The sequence below is a fragment of the Pelmatolapia mariae genome, linkage group LG23 (assembly GCF_036321145.2).
Source record: "Pelmatolapia mariae isolate MD_Pm_ZW linkage group LG23, Pm_UMD_F_2, whole genome shotgun sequence".
In the NCBI taxonomy this organism is placed as follows: domain Eukaryota; kingdom Metazoa; phylum Chordata; class Actinopteri; order Cichliformes; family Cichlidae; genus Pelmatolapia; species Pelmatolapia mariae.
The window spans coordinates 15,601,367-15,615,905 of NC_086246.1; the positions used below are offsets into that span (position 1 = coordinate 15,601,367).

The window sequence follows — 14,539 nt, forward strand, 5'->3', positions numbered from 1 at the left end:
ATGGTTTAAGGCTTAAAAATAGGCCTAACTAATGGAACAACAAGTGGGAGCAGAAACAGGGAGTGATTACTCACAGCTAATTCAAATCACTGACCTGGACCTTTTTCTGTGTTTATGCCTGATAATTCTACAAACAGACCATCCAAGAAGTGAGAGAAATTCTACCATTTTATTGGTATAGTATGTTGCTTAGTACTAATTAGCAGGTATCTATGTCTCTGAGATGTAATCATACACTCTATTGATTCACCGTACTAACCTAGCTTGCTAACATTAACTGATAACTTGGCACGCCACCGTCTTATCCAAATATGGTCACTTCTGGCTGTGTGCTCTTCTGCTGCTGTAAGCCCATCTGCTTCAATGCTTGACATGTTATACATTTAGAGATGCTCTTCTGCATACACTGGTTGTGATGAGTGTTTGTTTGAGTTGGTGTTCATTAACAGTTGAACAGTTTGATTAATGCTGATTGACATTAAAAACAGACAGATCAACCATATACAGTGGCTTGCAAAAGTATTCGGCTCCCTTGAACTTTTCCACATTTTGTCACATTACAGCCACAAACATGAATCAGTTTTATTGGAATTCCACATGAAAGACCAATACAAAGTGGTGTACACGTGAGAAGTGGGACGAAAATCATACATTATTCCAAACATTTTTTACAAATAAATAACTGCAAAGTGGGGTGTGCGTAATTATTCAGCCCCCTGAGTCAATACTTTGTAGAACCACCTTTTGCTGCAATTACAGCTGCCAGTCTTTTAGGGTATGTCTCTACCAGCTTTGCACATCTAGAGACTGAAATTTTTGCCCATTCGTCTTTGCAAAACAGCTCCAGCTCAGTCAGATTAGATGGACAGCGTTTGTGAACAGCAGTTTTCAGATCTTGCCACAGATTCTCGATTGGATTTAGATCTGGACTTTGACTGGGCCATTCTAACACATGGATAGGTTTTGTTTTAAACCATTCCACTGTTGCCCTGGCTTTATGTTTAAGGTTGTTGTCCTGCTGGAAGGTGAACCTCCGCCCCAGTCTCAAGTCTTTTGCAGACTCCAAGAGGTTTTCTTCCAAGATTGCCCTGTATTTGGCTCCATCCATCTTCCCATCAACTCTGACCAGCTTCCCTGTCCCTGCTGAAGAGAAGCACCCCCAGAGCATGATGCTGCCACCACCATATTTGACAGTGGGGATGGTGTGTTCACAGTGATGTGCAGTGTTAGTTTTCTGCCACACATAGCGTTTTGCATTTTGGCCAAAAAGTTCCATTTTGGTCTCATCTGACCAGAGCACCTTCTTCCACATGTTTGCTGTGTCCCCCACATGGCTTGTGGCAAACTGCAAACGGGACTTCTTATGGTTTTCTGTTAACAATGGCTTTCTTCTTGCCACTCTTCCATAAAGGCCAACTTTGTGCAGTGCACGACTAATAGTTGTCCTATGGACAGATTCCCCCACCTGAGCTGTAGATCTCTGCAGCTCGTCCAGAGTCACCATGGGCCTCTTGGCTGCATTTCTGATCAGCGCTCTCCTTGTTCGGCCTGTGAGTTTAGGTGGACGGCCTTGTCTTGGTAGGTTTACAGTTGTGCCATACTCCTTCCATTTCTGAATGATTGCTTGAACAGTGCTCCGTGGGATGTTCAAGCCTTGGGAAATCTTTTTGTAATTTCTCAATAACTTTATCCCTGACCTGTCTGGTGTGTTCTTTGGACTTCATGGTGTTGTTGCGCCCAATATTCTCTTAGACAACCTCTGAGGCGGTCACAGAGCAGCTGTATTTGTACTGACATTAAATTACACACAGGTGCACTGTATTTAGTCATTAGCACTCATCAGGCAATGTCTATGGGCAACTGACTGCACTCAGACCAAAGGGGGCTGAATAATTACGCACACCCCACTTTGCAGTTATTTATTTGTAAAAAATGTTTGGAATCATGTATGATTTTCGTTCCACTTCTCACGTGTACACCACTTTGTATTGATCTTTCACGTGGAATTCCAATAAAATTGATTCATGTTTGTGGCTGTAATGTGACAAAATGTGGAAAAGTTCAAGGGAGCCGAATACTTTTGCAAGCCACTGTATGTGAATGCATATAGTAATGTAGCTGCGATGGTTAAAAGTTGCCTTTTGATAGACTTTACTGAGCCAAAGGATGATTTAAGATGATGATATTATGATACGTCTCTGTTTGCAATTTTTCTAAGTGATGCTGTCAAGCTCCGATTTCCCAGGCATCCATCACACAATCTGACACGCTCCAAAATTTATAGCACAACACGGCACAGATTGTGACCAAGATTTTATTACACGGTGCTCGCTTGCACAGTGTAAAACGCAACGAACCCACAAGCTGTTATCACAGTCTGTATGGGATTTAAGTCTGCTTCCCTCACTCCTCTTTATTTGTGAAACTTTAAACCAGAGGAAAGACATCCAGCCTTCTGCGGGACCTCTAAACCAGAGCCAGGGTGTTGTTAATGGAGCCTCCTGCTGAGTTAAAAGAAGGTGTTCTCGAAACATGCACACCGTTACTTCAGGCTAATTGTGAAGTTTTTGCAAAGGAGCCTTTGCGTGTTTGGTAGTGCGAAATCACAGCAAGTAAAAATATATTCTCTTTGCATACCATCTCAAGTCCATTCAGGTGAAATACCTACGATCAGATTTTTTCCTAAATCACTTTAATAATTCTCTGTCTATGAAAGATAGATTGTGACGAACGATTTTTATTGAAGACTCGACTGGCATGTTATAACGTGAGGGAACTGAAGATGAAGGGAACTCACAAAGCTCCTCCCGACCACTTCACCTAACACATCCTTGTATTCTGAGACGCATCCTGCTCAGCTTGTAAAAGGAAGAAAATAAGTCTCCCACAGAAGTGTGCTTGATCTGAAATTACCCTAGTTGTTCTGTAGAGTGTAAAGTGGTGGGAATTGGCAAGGCCACTCAAGATGGGGGAGGTGGATTTTACCCTCCTGACTGCAGTAAGTATTGTTATAATGTAGGCTAAAGCATCTTGGGAGAGCTTTGCCTTTGTGCAGTTTCACTCAGTCTGCCTAAAGATCTTGAGGGGATTTGAAAATGTAATATCTCCCCTTGTGGTTGTGCGTGTTGTGTGTCTATAGTCTATTCAAAAAAGGGAGGTCAAACAAAATTATTTTCACTCCATGCAGTAATAAGTGGACAGGCCACTGGCAGAGACGGTCCTTCAAATGGCCTCATTCTTGAGGCTGGATCATTGAAATGTTACAGCATCTTGTTTGAATCATAATTCTGCTGATTCAAAGTCAGAGCTGAAACTGTGTGTCAGTAAAGGCCAATGCAGAAATGGCTCAGTGACTCAGACCCTTCTTTGTACCCCATTTTCCTTCAAAGAGTGTCACATAGAGACCGATAATGTCAGGGTTTAGTGGTCCAAAGCAGAGCGCGCTCACATATAAGGTAAGAGCGAATAGCAGAGAACCCGCTTAGACACGGCACATAAGCATAACGTAATTGAGAATTGAAGAGAACAAAAAAGAAAAGAAAATCACAGTATGGCTGATCTCTGATCTTAAAGTAATGCCTTTAAATGTCTTACGATTCTGTGGATTTAGCTGGTCTTAGCTGTTTCTCTTCATATAATCCCAGACTGCCTTCAGGATGTTAAGATCAGAGCTGTGTGGGGGCCATACCATCTGTTGTAGAATTTCTTGTTCTTTTTGTCGCTGAAATGGTTTTTTATGACTGATTGTTTGGGGTTGCTGTCATGATGCTGGACGAATTTGATGCTGACCAGAGAGCTCTGTCATAGCATTGCTTGATGGATAAGAATCAAAACCTTTGAAGTGCCTAAAACTTTGACACAATACTGAATGTCATAAATTTCTTAGACTAGCCCAACTCTAACCCCAAGCCTAAGCCAATAGTCAATAATCATTCAAGCTATTTTCTAGTGATTTTTGATTTGCACGATATTATATGAACTCTTCAACAATCATACTGGAGAAAAAAAAGAAGCATTTTAATCCAATCTGATAGACTACTGTATATAAGGCATACGTGCTGCCTGACCCTTAAGGATTATTTTACTGGACAGTAACAGCCCAAATCATCGCTGCAGGACATAAGAAATGAAACATTTGTTGAGCACAGTGTTTGGGGCTGTGCGTTATTGCTGACTGGAGCATGTGGCCGAGGAGCAAAGTCCGTGCCAGCTGGCTCGACCGTTTTCCGTGGGGGTTTGACATATGATACAGCAAAAAGCAATCTGACCAACCGCAGTCTTTGTTACTTTGCAAGCACAGACATTTATTCACCATGTGTGCAAATATATACAGGTGTAATAAGGTCCCACAAACTGATACTGTGATTTTGTATATGTACGAGGATATAGACTGAGTCTAATAAATCACTCTTTGTTCTTAGTGTTTAAAACAGGCTAATGTAAAGACTGAGAGGATCGATATCTTTAATGAGAGTCAATGAAAGACCGGCCATAACAAATCACTGGCAGCAGAGATTAACTACAGGAAGAAAGCAAGGGGATTCTAATGCACTCAAAAATACCACCATAATCATGTGTCGATTACTTAATGCCAAATTACAAACAGCTAATTAAGAAATATTCTATGTAAAGTCCTTTTAAGTACAGAAGAGTGGGGGCACTTTTAATATTTTTTTATTTTTTCGTAACTCACAGATGACTTGAACTACATTAGTCATCTTTTGATAAAAGTAACATATATATTTACTAACAGCATAAATTATTAGAACAAAAATACAATGTTCATTTTAGCAAGAGTGTTAAAATTGAAACTGAATGATATATTAATATATATCAATATGTAGGCTGATGTTTTTAATACATAAAAAACACACTGTTTTATTTTCATTTTCAGTGTTATTTTAAATGTAAATGTATTCTTTTTTTTCTAATAGTAAAATATGTTATCAGTAGAGTAAAAGGTAGCTGTAATTCTATACAGTAGAACTCCTGCTAAATATGGCATTCATGTTATAATTCTAGCTAGCAACACTTCATGTGTTATCATGGGTTGTTCATGTTAGTTTTTAACAGATTACCTTGAGATAAAACTGATGTAAGTTAAAACTCACAGTGTCATGATCCTGGGCCGTGTTGGCCCAGCATTTTTGGTTCTTGTATTTTTAGTATGTTGTTCTGTATTTAGGCCATGGTTCCTGCTCTGTTACGTTGTTATGTGTTTTCCCCCTGGTTACTCTTACCCCCTGTGTGCCCCTCTGTGTATCTGTGAGCCCTCGTCTCTCCTTGTGTTTTATTCCATGTTTTCCCCAGCCCGTTATGTCTGTGCTCTCCCCGTGCTCTCTCTCCTCCTGTCTGAACCTCTGTACTTCCTGTTTTACTTTGACAGTCTCCCGTCAGTGTTGCGTTTACTCCTGCCTCGTCTTGTTATGATTATCAGTGTCACCTGTGTTCCTCGTGTGCTCCCACTCCCCTCGTTAACCCTCTGTGTATTTAGGTCTGCGTCTCCCTCAGTTCTGTGTCGCGTTCTCCCTCATTCATGGCCGTGTGTTTCTCTGTGCATTAGTGTATTATTTCCCAGTGTAGTTCCTTATCAGTTTGCTTCGCCGTTTTTCTGTCCAGCAATAAAGCTGTGTTTTGAGTTTATTCCTGCTTCCGTGAGCTTGCGTTTGGGTCCACTTCCTGCCTGCCACACAGCCGGTCCATGACACACAGTCATCTAAACGTTAGGCAGCAGATGAAAAATATTGTTTGACTCTGTTACAATCTGTAGGTTTTGTCTTTCTAGTGTGATTTTGTTTAACAGGCAACTAACTTTATAATTTGCCTTAAACTTTACTGATGTTATAAAATTCAGGAGCTTAATATGTAAAAAAAAAAAAAAAAAAGAAAAGAAGTCAAGTCAATAAAAGTTGTTATTTTTAGCATCAAAAGTGGGTTAACCTTTTTGGTAAAATATTTATTTAAGATAAATTGGTTAAATTTGTCACCAAATGTGATATTCATAATCTCCCACATGATGGATTTCAAAAACCTTCGTAGGTAACATTTTTCATTGGGTGTCAAAAGTCAAAACTTAAAAAAAAAAAAAAAAAAAAAGCTCATGGTTATCAGAAAAGCTAAATGCATTCAGACAGATAATATTTTTTTTCCATTTTGATGTAAATACAAAATTTAGAAAGTGATACATTTCTGAAGAGATTCTCAAATGGAATATCTAGAAAACATGCTAATTGTAGCATTTAGCTCTAGCCTAGCGTAAAGGTGGTCCATTTATAAACATTTTACTCAACCTAAAATGATTTAATCAATACAGTATTGTTACACTTTAATACAATTTTAATCCATGCTTAATGGTCTTATCATGATAAAGTCTGAAAGTTATCTTTTCACTCAGTTGTGGCTAACGCTCTTTCACTAAATACAGTTTTTGCCTGTACACATTTTTGAAAGACTGAGAAAGACTTTGATGGAGTTTGTAAAACGACTTTGAGGAGTGGTGTGAATGACTGAGAGAAATCAATCCCTTGGATAAAGTTTTGGAGAGAAACATGAGTTGATCAATTTAAAAGAAAAGACACCTTTTTGAAGTCAATACACTGTCCTTTTCAGCAAAGGCAAACCTATGAACAAAGGACCCTGCTGTCTCTTTTGAATGCATATTGGATTGACCGCAGGTTGAAGTAAAACTCTTCAAAGGAGGAAACAGGGATGAGTGGGGGCTTGTGTACACAAATTAAGCTTTACCACTTCAATTAGACAGAGGTACGGTGTGGTTTCAGGGTTCATTTTTATGTAAGTTTGTAAGTTTCTCCACAGACGTTATTTAGTAAGAAATCCCTTCCATTTTGGAAATATTAGGAATTATTGAGAGAAGCAATAAAGAAGCCTGAATCATCTGTAGGGATAGAAAACATTTCAGTGCGGTTAATAATAAAAATGTTATCTTAAACATGCTGCTGTAAAACTTGTGATGCCGAACAAAGTTACGAATTTATTGATTGAACATAGAATTAAAGGGTTATAATTTTCCATTTTGAAAAATTATTTTGACAGATTTTGATACAGAGCAGTAATGGTCCAGGTGTTTACCCAGGCTGGACTGAATAAGATTGCTGGCTTTATTTTCCATGTTAGAGTTTGGTTATAAACTTAAATGTCTACAAAACTGTCTGATAAACAGTAACTATGAAGTCTTTTATATTATACAGATATATGGTCCTTAATTTCAGTAACTCTGGCTTTACCTTTCCCAGCAAGTTGACATTTTTCATCTTTGAAGGATCTGAAAGACTCATTTAGCAGCAGTTGACAGTACGTATAATCCCACTCGGTCACCTCCTTAGTGATTGTTTTATTTTCATTTTTACCCCCAGGTTAATTTTAGGTGCTAAGAACTGCTTGGTTAGCTATACAACGGTTCATTTGGGTTAGAGTTTCCCTTTCATGGCATTATGAATACGTGTTAAAAAATAACCAAATACCCAAGAGTCATTTATAACTGTCCATGTTGTCCATACATACAAAGTTAGTTGTAAAGTAACAGTGTAAAATGTAAGTTACTGTAACAGTGACTGAAAAGGTGTCACTAGTGTTGACAAAATTTCAATATTAGGAGGAGTAGAAGGGACAAAAGCTATCCAAACCCACCTAACCCTGTATAAAAAAAGCAATTGTCCCCTTTGTGATTAATCAAATTTTTTTGGGAAAAAAAGCTACACTCAGGCCCTGTTGAATGAAAGAGAAATAAGCTAAAGGATCTCAAAAAGCAACACATCAAGCGACTTTCTAAAGAAACAGCTGAGAAACAAAGTCACTGACATCGATCAGTCTGGAAAGGTTTATGAAAAGTAAACAAACAATAAAATAAAAGTTTTGGAGTGGACTATCAAATTACAGACTTAAATCTGAATGAGACGCTTTAGCATGACTTCAAACAGGCTGTTCGTGATTTAAAAAAAAAAAAGAAGCTCCAGTGTGGTTGAATTAAAACAATACTTCAAAGAAAAGGGAGCCAAAATCCTCCACGGTGATGTAAAACACTCATTGCCAGTTATAGCAAACACCTGATTGCAGTTCCTCCTGCCAAGCGCGGCAGAACCAGTTATTACGTTTAGAGAGCAATTAATTTTTCACACAGGCCCGGGTAGGCTTGGATTAAATTAATGAAATCAGCATTAAGAAACTGCATTTTGTATCTACTCAGGTTATCTTTGACAAATATTAAAAATATGTTTGATATGACATATCAAAACTACAAGGAATAAGAAATGGGGCAAGTACTCATTCATAGTATGTATGTTTGACATGTTTAATACAACAGGACAGATAATACAGAAATGATAGTAGTGTTTTTTGGGTTGGTTTTTTTTTTTACACATTTCACTTTTAGTAAAGCTAATGCTGCTTTTGAGCCATTAAAACTCCTCATGCACCCCCTTAAGTCTTGGCTGTACTTTGGCCACTGTGTATTACCAGAGGTTTGACACTAAGTAATCAAATTACAATTGCTAAATCATTATCTTTTGAGGGGTTGCATGCTAGCATTGTCATTCTAAGCACATTTAACTTCTTATGCTAACACTAGCATTTATTTTATAACTCGCTCATCTTTTTAGTTTTATTGTTAAACATTTCTGTCTCATTAGGCCAAGAACTGTTGTTATTTCTTCTCTTTTCTGCAAAAAAAAAATAAATTATATTTTGGGGAGTAGCATGTCACTCTAAACACATCTAGCTTGTTATGCTAACACTAGCATTTATTTTATAACTCGCTCATCTTTTTCGTTTTATTGTTAAACATTTCTGTCTCATTAGGCCAAGAACTGTTGTTTTTTCTTCTCTTTTCTGCAAAAAAAAAAATTATATTTTGGGGAGTAGCATGCTAGCACTGTCACTCTAAACACATCTAGCTTGTTATGCTAACACTAGCATTTATTTTATAACTCACTCATCTTTTTAGTTTTATTGTTAAACATTTCTGTCTCATTAGGCCAAGAACTGTTGTTTTTTCTTCTCTTTTCTGCAAAAAAAAAAAAAAATTATATTTTGGGGAGTAGCATGTCACTCTAAACACATCTAGCTTGTTATGCTAACACTAGCATTTATTTTATAACTCGCTCATCTTTTTCGTTTTATTGTTAAACATTTCTGTCTCATTAGGCCAAGAACTGTTGTTTTTTCTTCTCTTTTCTGCAAAAAAAAAATTATATTTTGGGGAGTAGCATGCTAGCACTGTCACTCTAAACACATCTAGCTTGTTATGCTAACACTAGCATTTATTTTATAACTCACTCATCTTTTTAGTTTTATTGTTAAACATTTCTGTCTCATTAGGCCAAGAACTGTTGTTTTTTCTTCTCTTTTCTGCAAAAAAATAAATAAATTATATTTTGGGGAGTAGCATGTCACTCTAAACACATCTAGCTTGTTATGCTAACACTAGCATTTATTTTATAACTCGCTCATCTTTTTCGTTTTATTGTTAAACATTTCTGTCTCATTAGGCCAAGAACTGTTGTTTTTTCTTCTCTTTTCTGCAAAAAAAAAATTATATTTTGGGGAGTAGCATGCTAGCACTGTCACTCTAAACACATCTAGCTTGTTATGCTAACACTAGCATTTATTTTATAACTCGCTCATCTTTTTAGTTTTATTGTACGACATTCCTGTCTACTTAGTTAAAGATCTTGTTTTTTTTTCCCCTTTTCTGCAAAAAGACCAAAAGTGGCAAGTAAAGCAACAATGGCGTCCAGGTGAACTTTCAGTTTCTTCTTCCTGCTTCCTGCCGTGTGACTCCAGCTCTCAGCTGGAGCGGCGTTTCCATACACACGGTGCTGGTCTCCCAAAATCCTCTTACTCCCCCCTCCCCTCCACACACACAAACACACACACACACACATCCTCACATAGTTATACACAGCTGAACACGCTCACACACAGAAACACTCATGCTCACACTCGCAGACACACACAGCGTGGATTTGTTTTCTCTGTGATGAGAGGGATTATGGGATAAAGGAGACGAGGCCACAGCAGTTTAGTTCAGGTTGGACCAAAGCTGCTCTCAGCAGCAGCAGCACCAGCAGCAGCACAATGACAAATAGATGAATGTCTGGCTGCACACTGGAGATCTGCACAGCCGTTAACGCCACGGCCAGTGTGTCTTCTGGGTGCAAGAGCTTCTGATTGGGATTCTAAAGTGGAGAGTGGATATGTTTTTCTTCCAGATGACTGAAGATCAGCAGAAACAGAAGCATCTAAGCGTAATCTGTGGAAGGAAACCGAATAGAGAGGAGTGGAACTCAAAAGCCGAAAAGTGTTGAAATGGATCTGTTGCTTCTAAGGATAACTCCAAAATCAGCTGTTCATCTTTTTAAGCTCTGCAAAATGCAAAATATTTGTCTGGAGACAGCTGAAACATCCCTTTTAGACTATATTTAAGGCCATCATACACTTTGAGTCAAAGGACAGTTTTCTGTTTCGTATACAGCACGCTATGATATGACTGACTGATGTATTCAACCCATCAAGAGCACAATATGGGAATGGACTGGCTGGATTCGTACGGCGATGACGTCCTCATCTAGTATGCAATTTCACCTGCTTTAAAAATGTGTGTCAGATGGTGACTGAACAGCTTGCCTCAGTCACTTTTGAGAAAAGCAAGAGCGGGAACATTAAATGTGCAGAAAGCACTGGAGGATCAGCTGTTCGATCAAATACGAGTCTGCATTTTGCCACTGAAATGCCGCTAAGACTCTAATTCTTACCGTAGCTATGCATCAACTTGCTCCGGCAGGCATAAACTTCTCCTGGTTTGTGGCAGAGGGAGGGAGTAGTCTAAACAAAATAAATCAAACAGTAAAGATGAGCACATGCAGATGCTGCCCATTATTTCCGTGGAGAGTTAGGGGATAGGTGCTTAATGATCTGTGCGCGATTAGTCACTGTAGCATGTGAGACTTACTGTAAATTTTCACTAAGATGATACATCCAGTTCTCATCATTTTCTTTTCTGGTATAATTCCCACTGAGGTGCCACAGTGGCTCTTCTCCCATCTCTTCCCCTTTGACTCCGTGGACTCCCACCCTCCTGAAACCCATAATGGCATTGTTAGCTTAATCTGCAATAAGAGAATCAGCTGTCACATCGGTGTGTTCCCTCACCGCGTGCGTACCGTTCTGCTGAGTGACCACCGTGGAGCCGCTCGTGCGTGCAGCCATCGATTGCCTATCTGCGGAGTCGATGAGCTGTTATTTGACTGCGGTCGATTGCACTAAGCAGTGCGATCTCACACTGGGAGACAAGAAGTCTTACTAATTGGAATGAGCAAAAATCAAACTAGAGGTGCACAAAGTGTCTCTGAGAGTTTATTTTGAATATACTAGTTTCATTTAAATGCTGTATGATGATTGCATTTTCCAAATGGAGTAAAATCTGGGTAAAACTGGGTAAAACTGTTACACTGTAGTCTTGAAATCCAGTAATGCTATCCATCTTACCGGGTTTTCACTGTCTCGATTAAAGATGACGGTCGCTGTTTGTCTTTATTACCCAAAACAAAAGCCAATCGATACTTAATCGAGCAGTTATTTTTAGTCTGGAATACATTATTTGCTTTAATTGTCTCTTAAAATGTGCTTGCTTTTCCTTTGCTCCATTTCTTTAGCCATAAGAACAAAACATCAGGCTGGCCGCCTCCTGGCCCAGGCTCCTGGGGAGGACTCCAGGGGCCCCCATACAGTTGGGACAGCATGAACAGCGCCAGGGAGGGACGGGAATGCCTCACCAAGTATGTATGATGATAAGCACTGGCATGCATGTGTTTAAATGTGTGGTGTCATTCTGTTTATGCACAGTTATGCACTCATGCAATAATTGTGCATAAATCATTGCATGAGTGCATCACATGTGGGTGCATCATGGAAAAACTACAGTATATGAACCATATGTGTGACAAAAGTCATGTTCAGTGAAGTCTAAATGTTTAAGGTTTTTGCAGTGCAATTATCTTTATATGGCTAATTGCTTTGATGACTTACAATGTGGTTAATGTGGTTAGGTTAACAGATGATTCTATGTTGGCCATAGGTGTGAATATGAATCTGACCTGTCCTGGGTGTACCCCGCCTCTCACCCTATGGCAATTGGGATAGGTTTAAATGAATAAGTGGAAATGGATGGATAGGCCTAGAATGTTGTGAAATGGGAATAATACATGAAACTAGTCTTTGTGATGGAGCCCAAACTAGTAGTAGGCTAGTTTGGTAGTGCTGATATACAACATCACAATGTAACAGTTTTAGAGTAGTTTACCAAGAGTTGTGAACAGAATCATTAATATAAAAAAAACATCCCAATTGTGAGAAAAAAAGACTAGTATGTGGAATTTATAGTACAGGGTGGGCCATTTATATGGATACACCGTAATAAAATGGGAATGGTTGGTGATATTAAAGTCCTGTTTGTGGCACATTAGTATATGTGAGGGGGCAAACTCCTCAAGATGGCTGGTGACCATGGTGGCCATTTAGAAGTCGGCCATCTTGGATACAACTTTTGTTTTTCCAATAGGATGAGAGCCATGTGACACATCAAACTTATTGGTAATGTCACAAGAAACACAATGGTGTGCTTGGTGTCAACGTAACTTTATTCTTTCATGAGTTATTTACAAGTTACTGACCACTTATAAAAAGTGTTCAATGTGCTGCCCATTGTGTTGAATTGTCAATGCAACCCTCTTCTCCCACTCTTCACACACTGATAGCAACATTGCAGGAGAAATGCCAGCACAGGTAGGCATGGGTATCGAAAACCGGTTCTTGTTGAGAACCGGTTCCCACTGTTTCAATTCCTTGGAATTGTTTGCCATATTTGCAAACGATTCCCTTATCGATTCCAGTCGCCCCGAATGACGTCACCACGTTGCAGAGCTTCATTTACCTGGCAGGAAACATGGCGCCTAAGCGGCTCAAACGCTCAAAAGTTTGGTTATACTTTACGAGAACGGATGACAACAGGGCAACTTGCAATACTTGCAAAGTAGATATTTCATTTAAGGGAGGAAACACTACGAATATGCAAAAGCATTTGCTCACAAAACACACGATAACCTTAAATGAATGTCGTGTTTTTAATTCCGCTCCGGACTCGTGAATCTCAACCCAGCAGCAGCGGTAATGTTTGCACGTCCTCTCCCGTTAATGCGGCAGGTAAATAATCAACTAACAGTGCATATTATGTTAGCGCGATCTGCCTTATTACAAAACCTGCCATTACTGTGCGCTGCATTTAGGTGACCATGATGAGAGAGACAGACAGAGTCTGGCTGGCTCAGATGCTGGCAGTTCTCGCTGCAGTCTACCGGTAGCGTCTCCTTTCAGGCCAGGATAGACGAATGTCACCAAGCAGTGTTTGTGGTAAAAGGCTTGCACCCATTTGCCACAGCAGATGCCCCCGATTTTCGGTAAGTGAATGTGTTTAATTGTAGGCAGGGAGATTACTGGATATTCTTGTGTAATTGCTACAGAATAATTTATGTTACACTTTGTTATTGCTACAGAAGAATTTTATTTTATTTTATTATTTTACATTTACAATTTTTTTTCCTGGGGATCCTGTGACACCCCATTGAAGAGCCGTAGGCTGTGGATCTCTTAAGATCTCACTGTTGGGTTTGTAAGGCCATGTTACTCCTAAATTTCTATCTTGTTCAAGATATAAAACAAAGTTCTAAGCTAATCGACCTTAGTGTTCTCCTTTTTTAAAAAGAATCGATAAGAGAATCGGTAAAGAATCGAATTGTTAAACAGAATCAAAAATGGAATCGGAATCGTGAAAATCTTATCAATACCCATCCCTAAGCACAGGCATCCAGTATCTGTAGTTTCAGGTGCTGCACATCTCGTATCTTCACACCATAGACAATTGCCTTCAGATGACCCCAAAGATAAAAGTCTAAGGGGGTCAGATCGGGAGACCTTGGGGGCCATTCAACTGGCCCATGATGACCAATCCACTTTCCAGGAAACTGTTCATCTAGGAATGCTCGGACCTGGCACCCATAATGTGGTGGTGCACCATCTTGCTGGAAAAACTCAGGGAACGTGCCAGCTTCAGTGCATAAAGAGGGAAACACATCATCATGTAGCAATTTCAAATATCCAGTGGCCTTGAGGTTTCCATTGATGAAGAATGGACCCACTATCGTTGTACCCCATATACCACACCAAACCATCACTTTTGTTGTTCCAACAGTCTTGGAGGGATCCATCCAATGTGGGTTAGTGTCAGACCAATAGCGGTGGTTTTGTTTGTTAACTTCACCATTCACATAAAAGTTTGCCTCATCACTGAACAAAATCTTCTGCGTGAACTGAGGGTCCTGTTCCAATTTTTGTTTTGCCCATTCTGCAAATTCTGTGCGCCGATCTGGGTCATCCTCGTTGAGATGCTGCAGTAGCTGGAGTTTGTAAGGGTGCCATTTGTGAGTAGCTAATATCCGACGAAGGGATGTTCGACCAATGCCACTCTCCA

At 39.4% G+C, this 14,539-nt stretch overlaps 1 protein-coding gene across 5 annotated transcripts in view; it reads left to right on the forward strand.

The window, feature by feature from the left end:
- LOC134621309 (FERM and PDZ domain-containing protein 4-like) overlaps positions 1-14,539 on the forward strand; it is a 114,848-nt gene that overhangs the window by 65,949 nt on the left and 34,360 nt on the right. For 4 of the 5 annotated variants that reach the window (XM_063467736.2, XM_063467735.1, XM_063467733.1 and 1 more), the window contains exon 2: positions 11,670-11,792. In XM_063467736.2, the coding sequence (XP_063323806.1) occupies positions 11,755-11,792 (38 nt within the window). In that variant the 5' untranslated portion in view covers positions 11,670-11,754. Of the gene's footprint in view, positions 1-9,949; positions 10,586-11,669; positions 11,793-14,539 lie in introns of those variants that run through there. The other variant, XM_063467732.1, reaches the window with a different exon arrangement.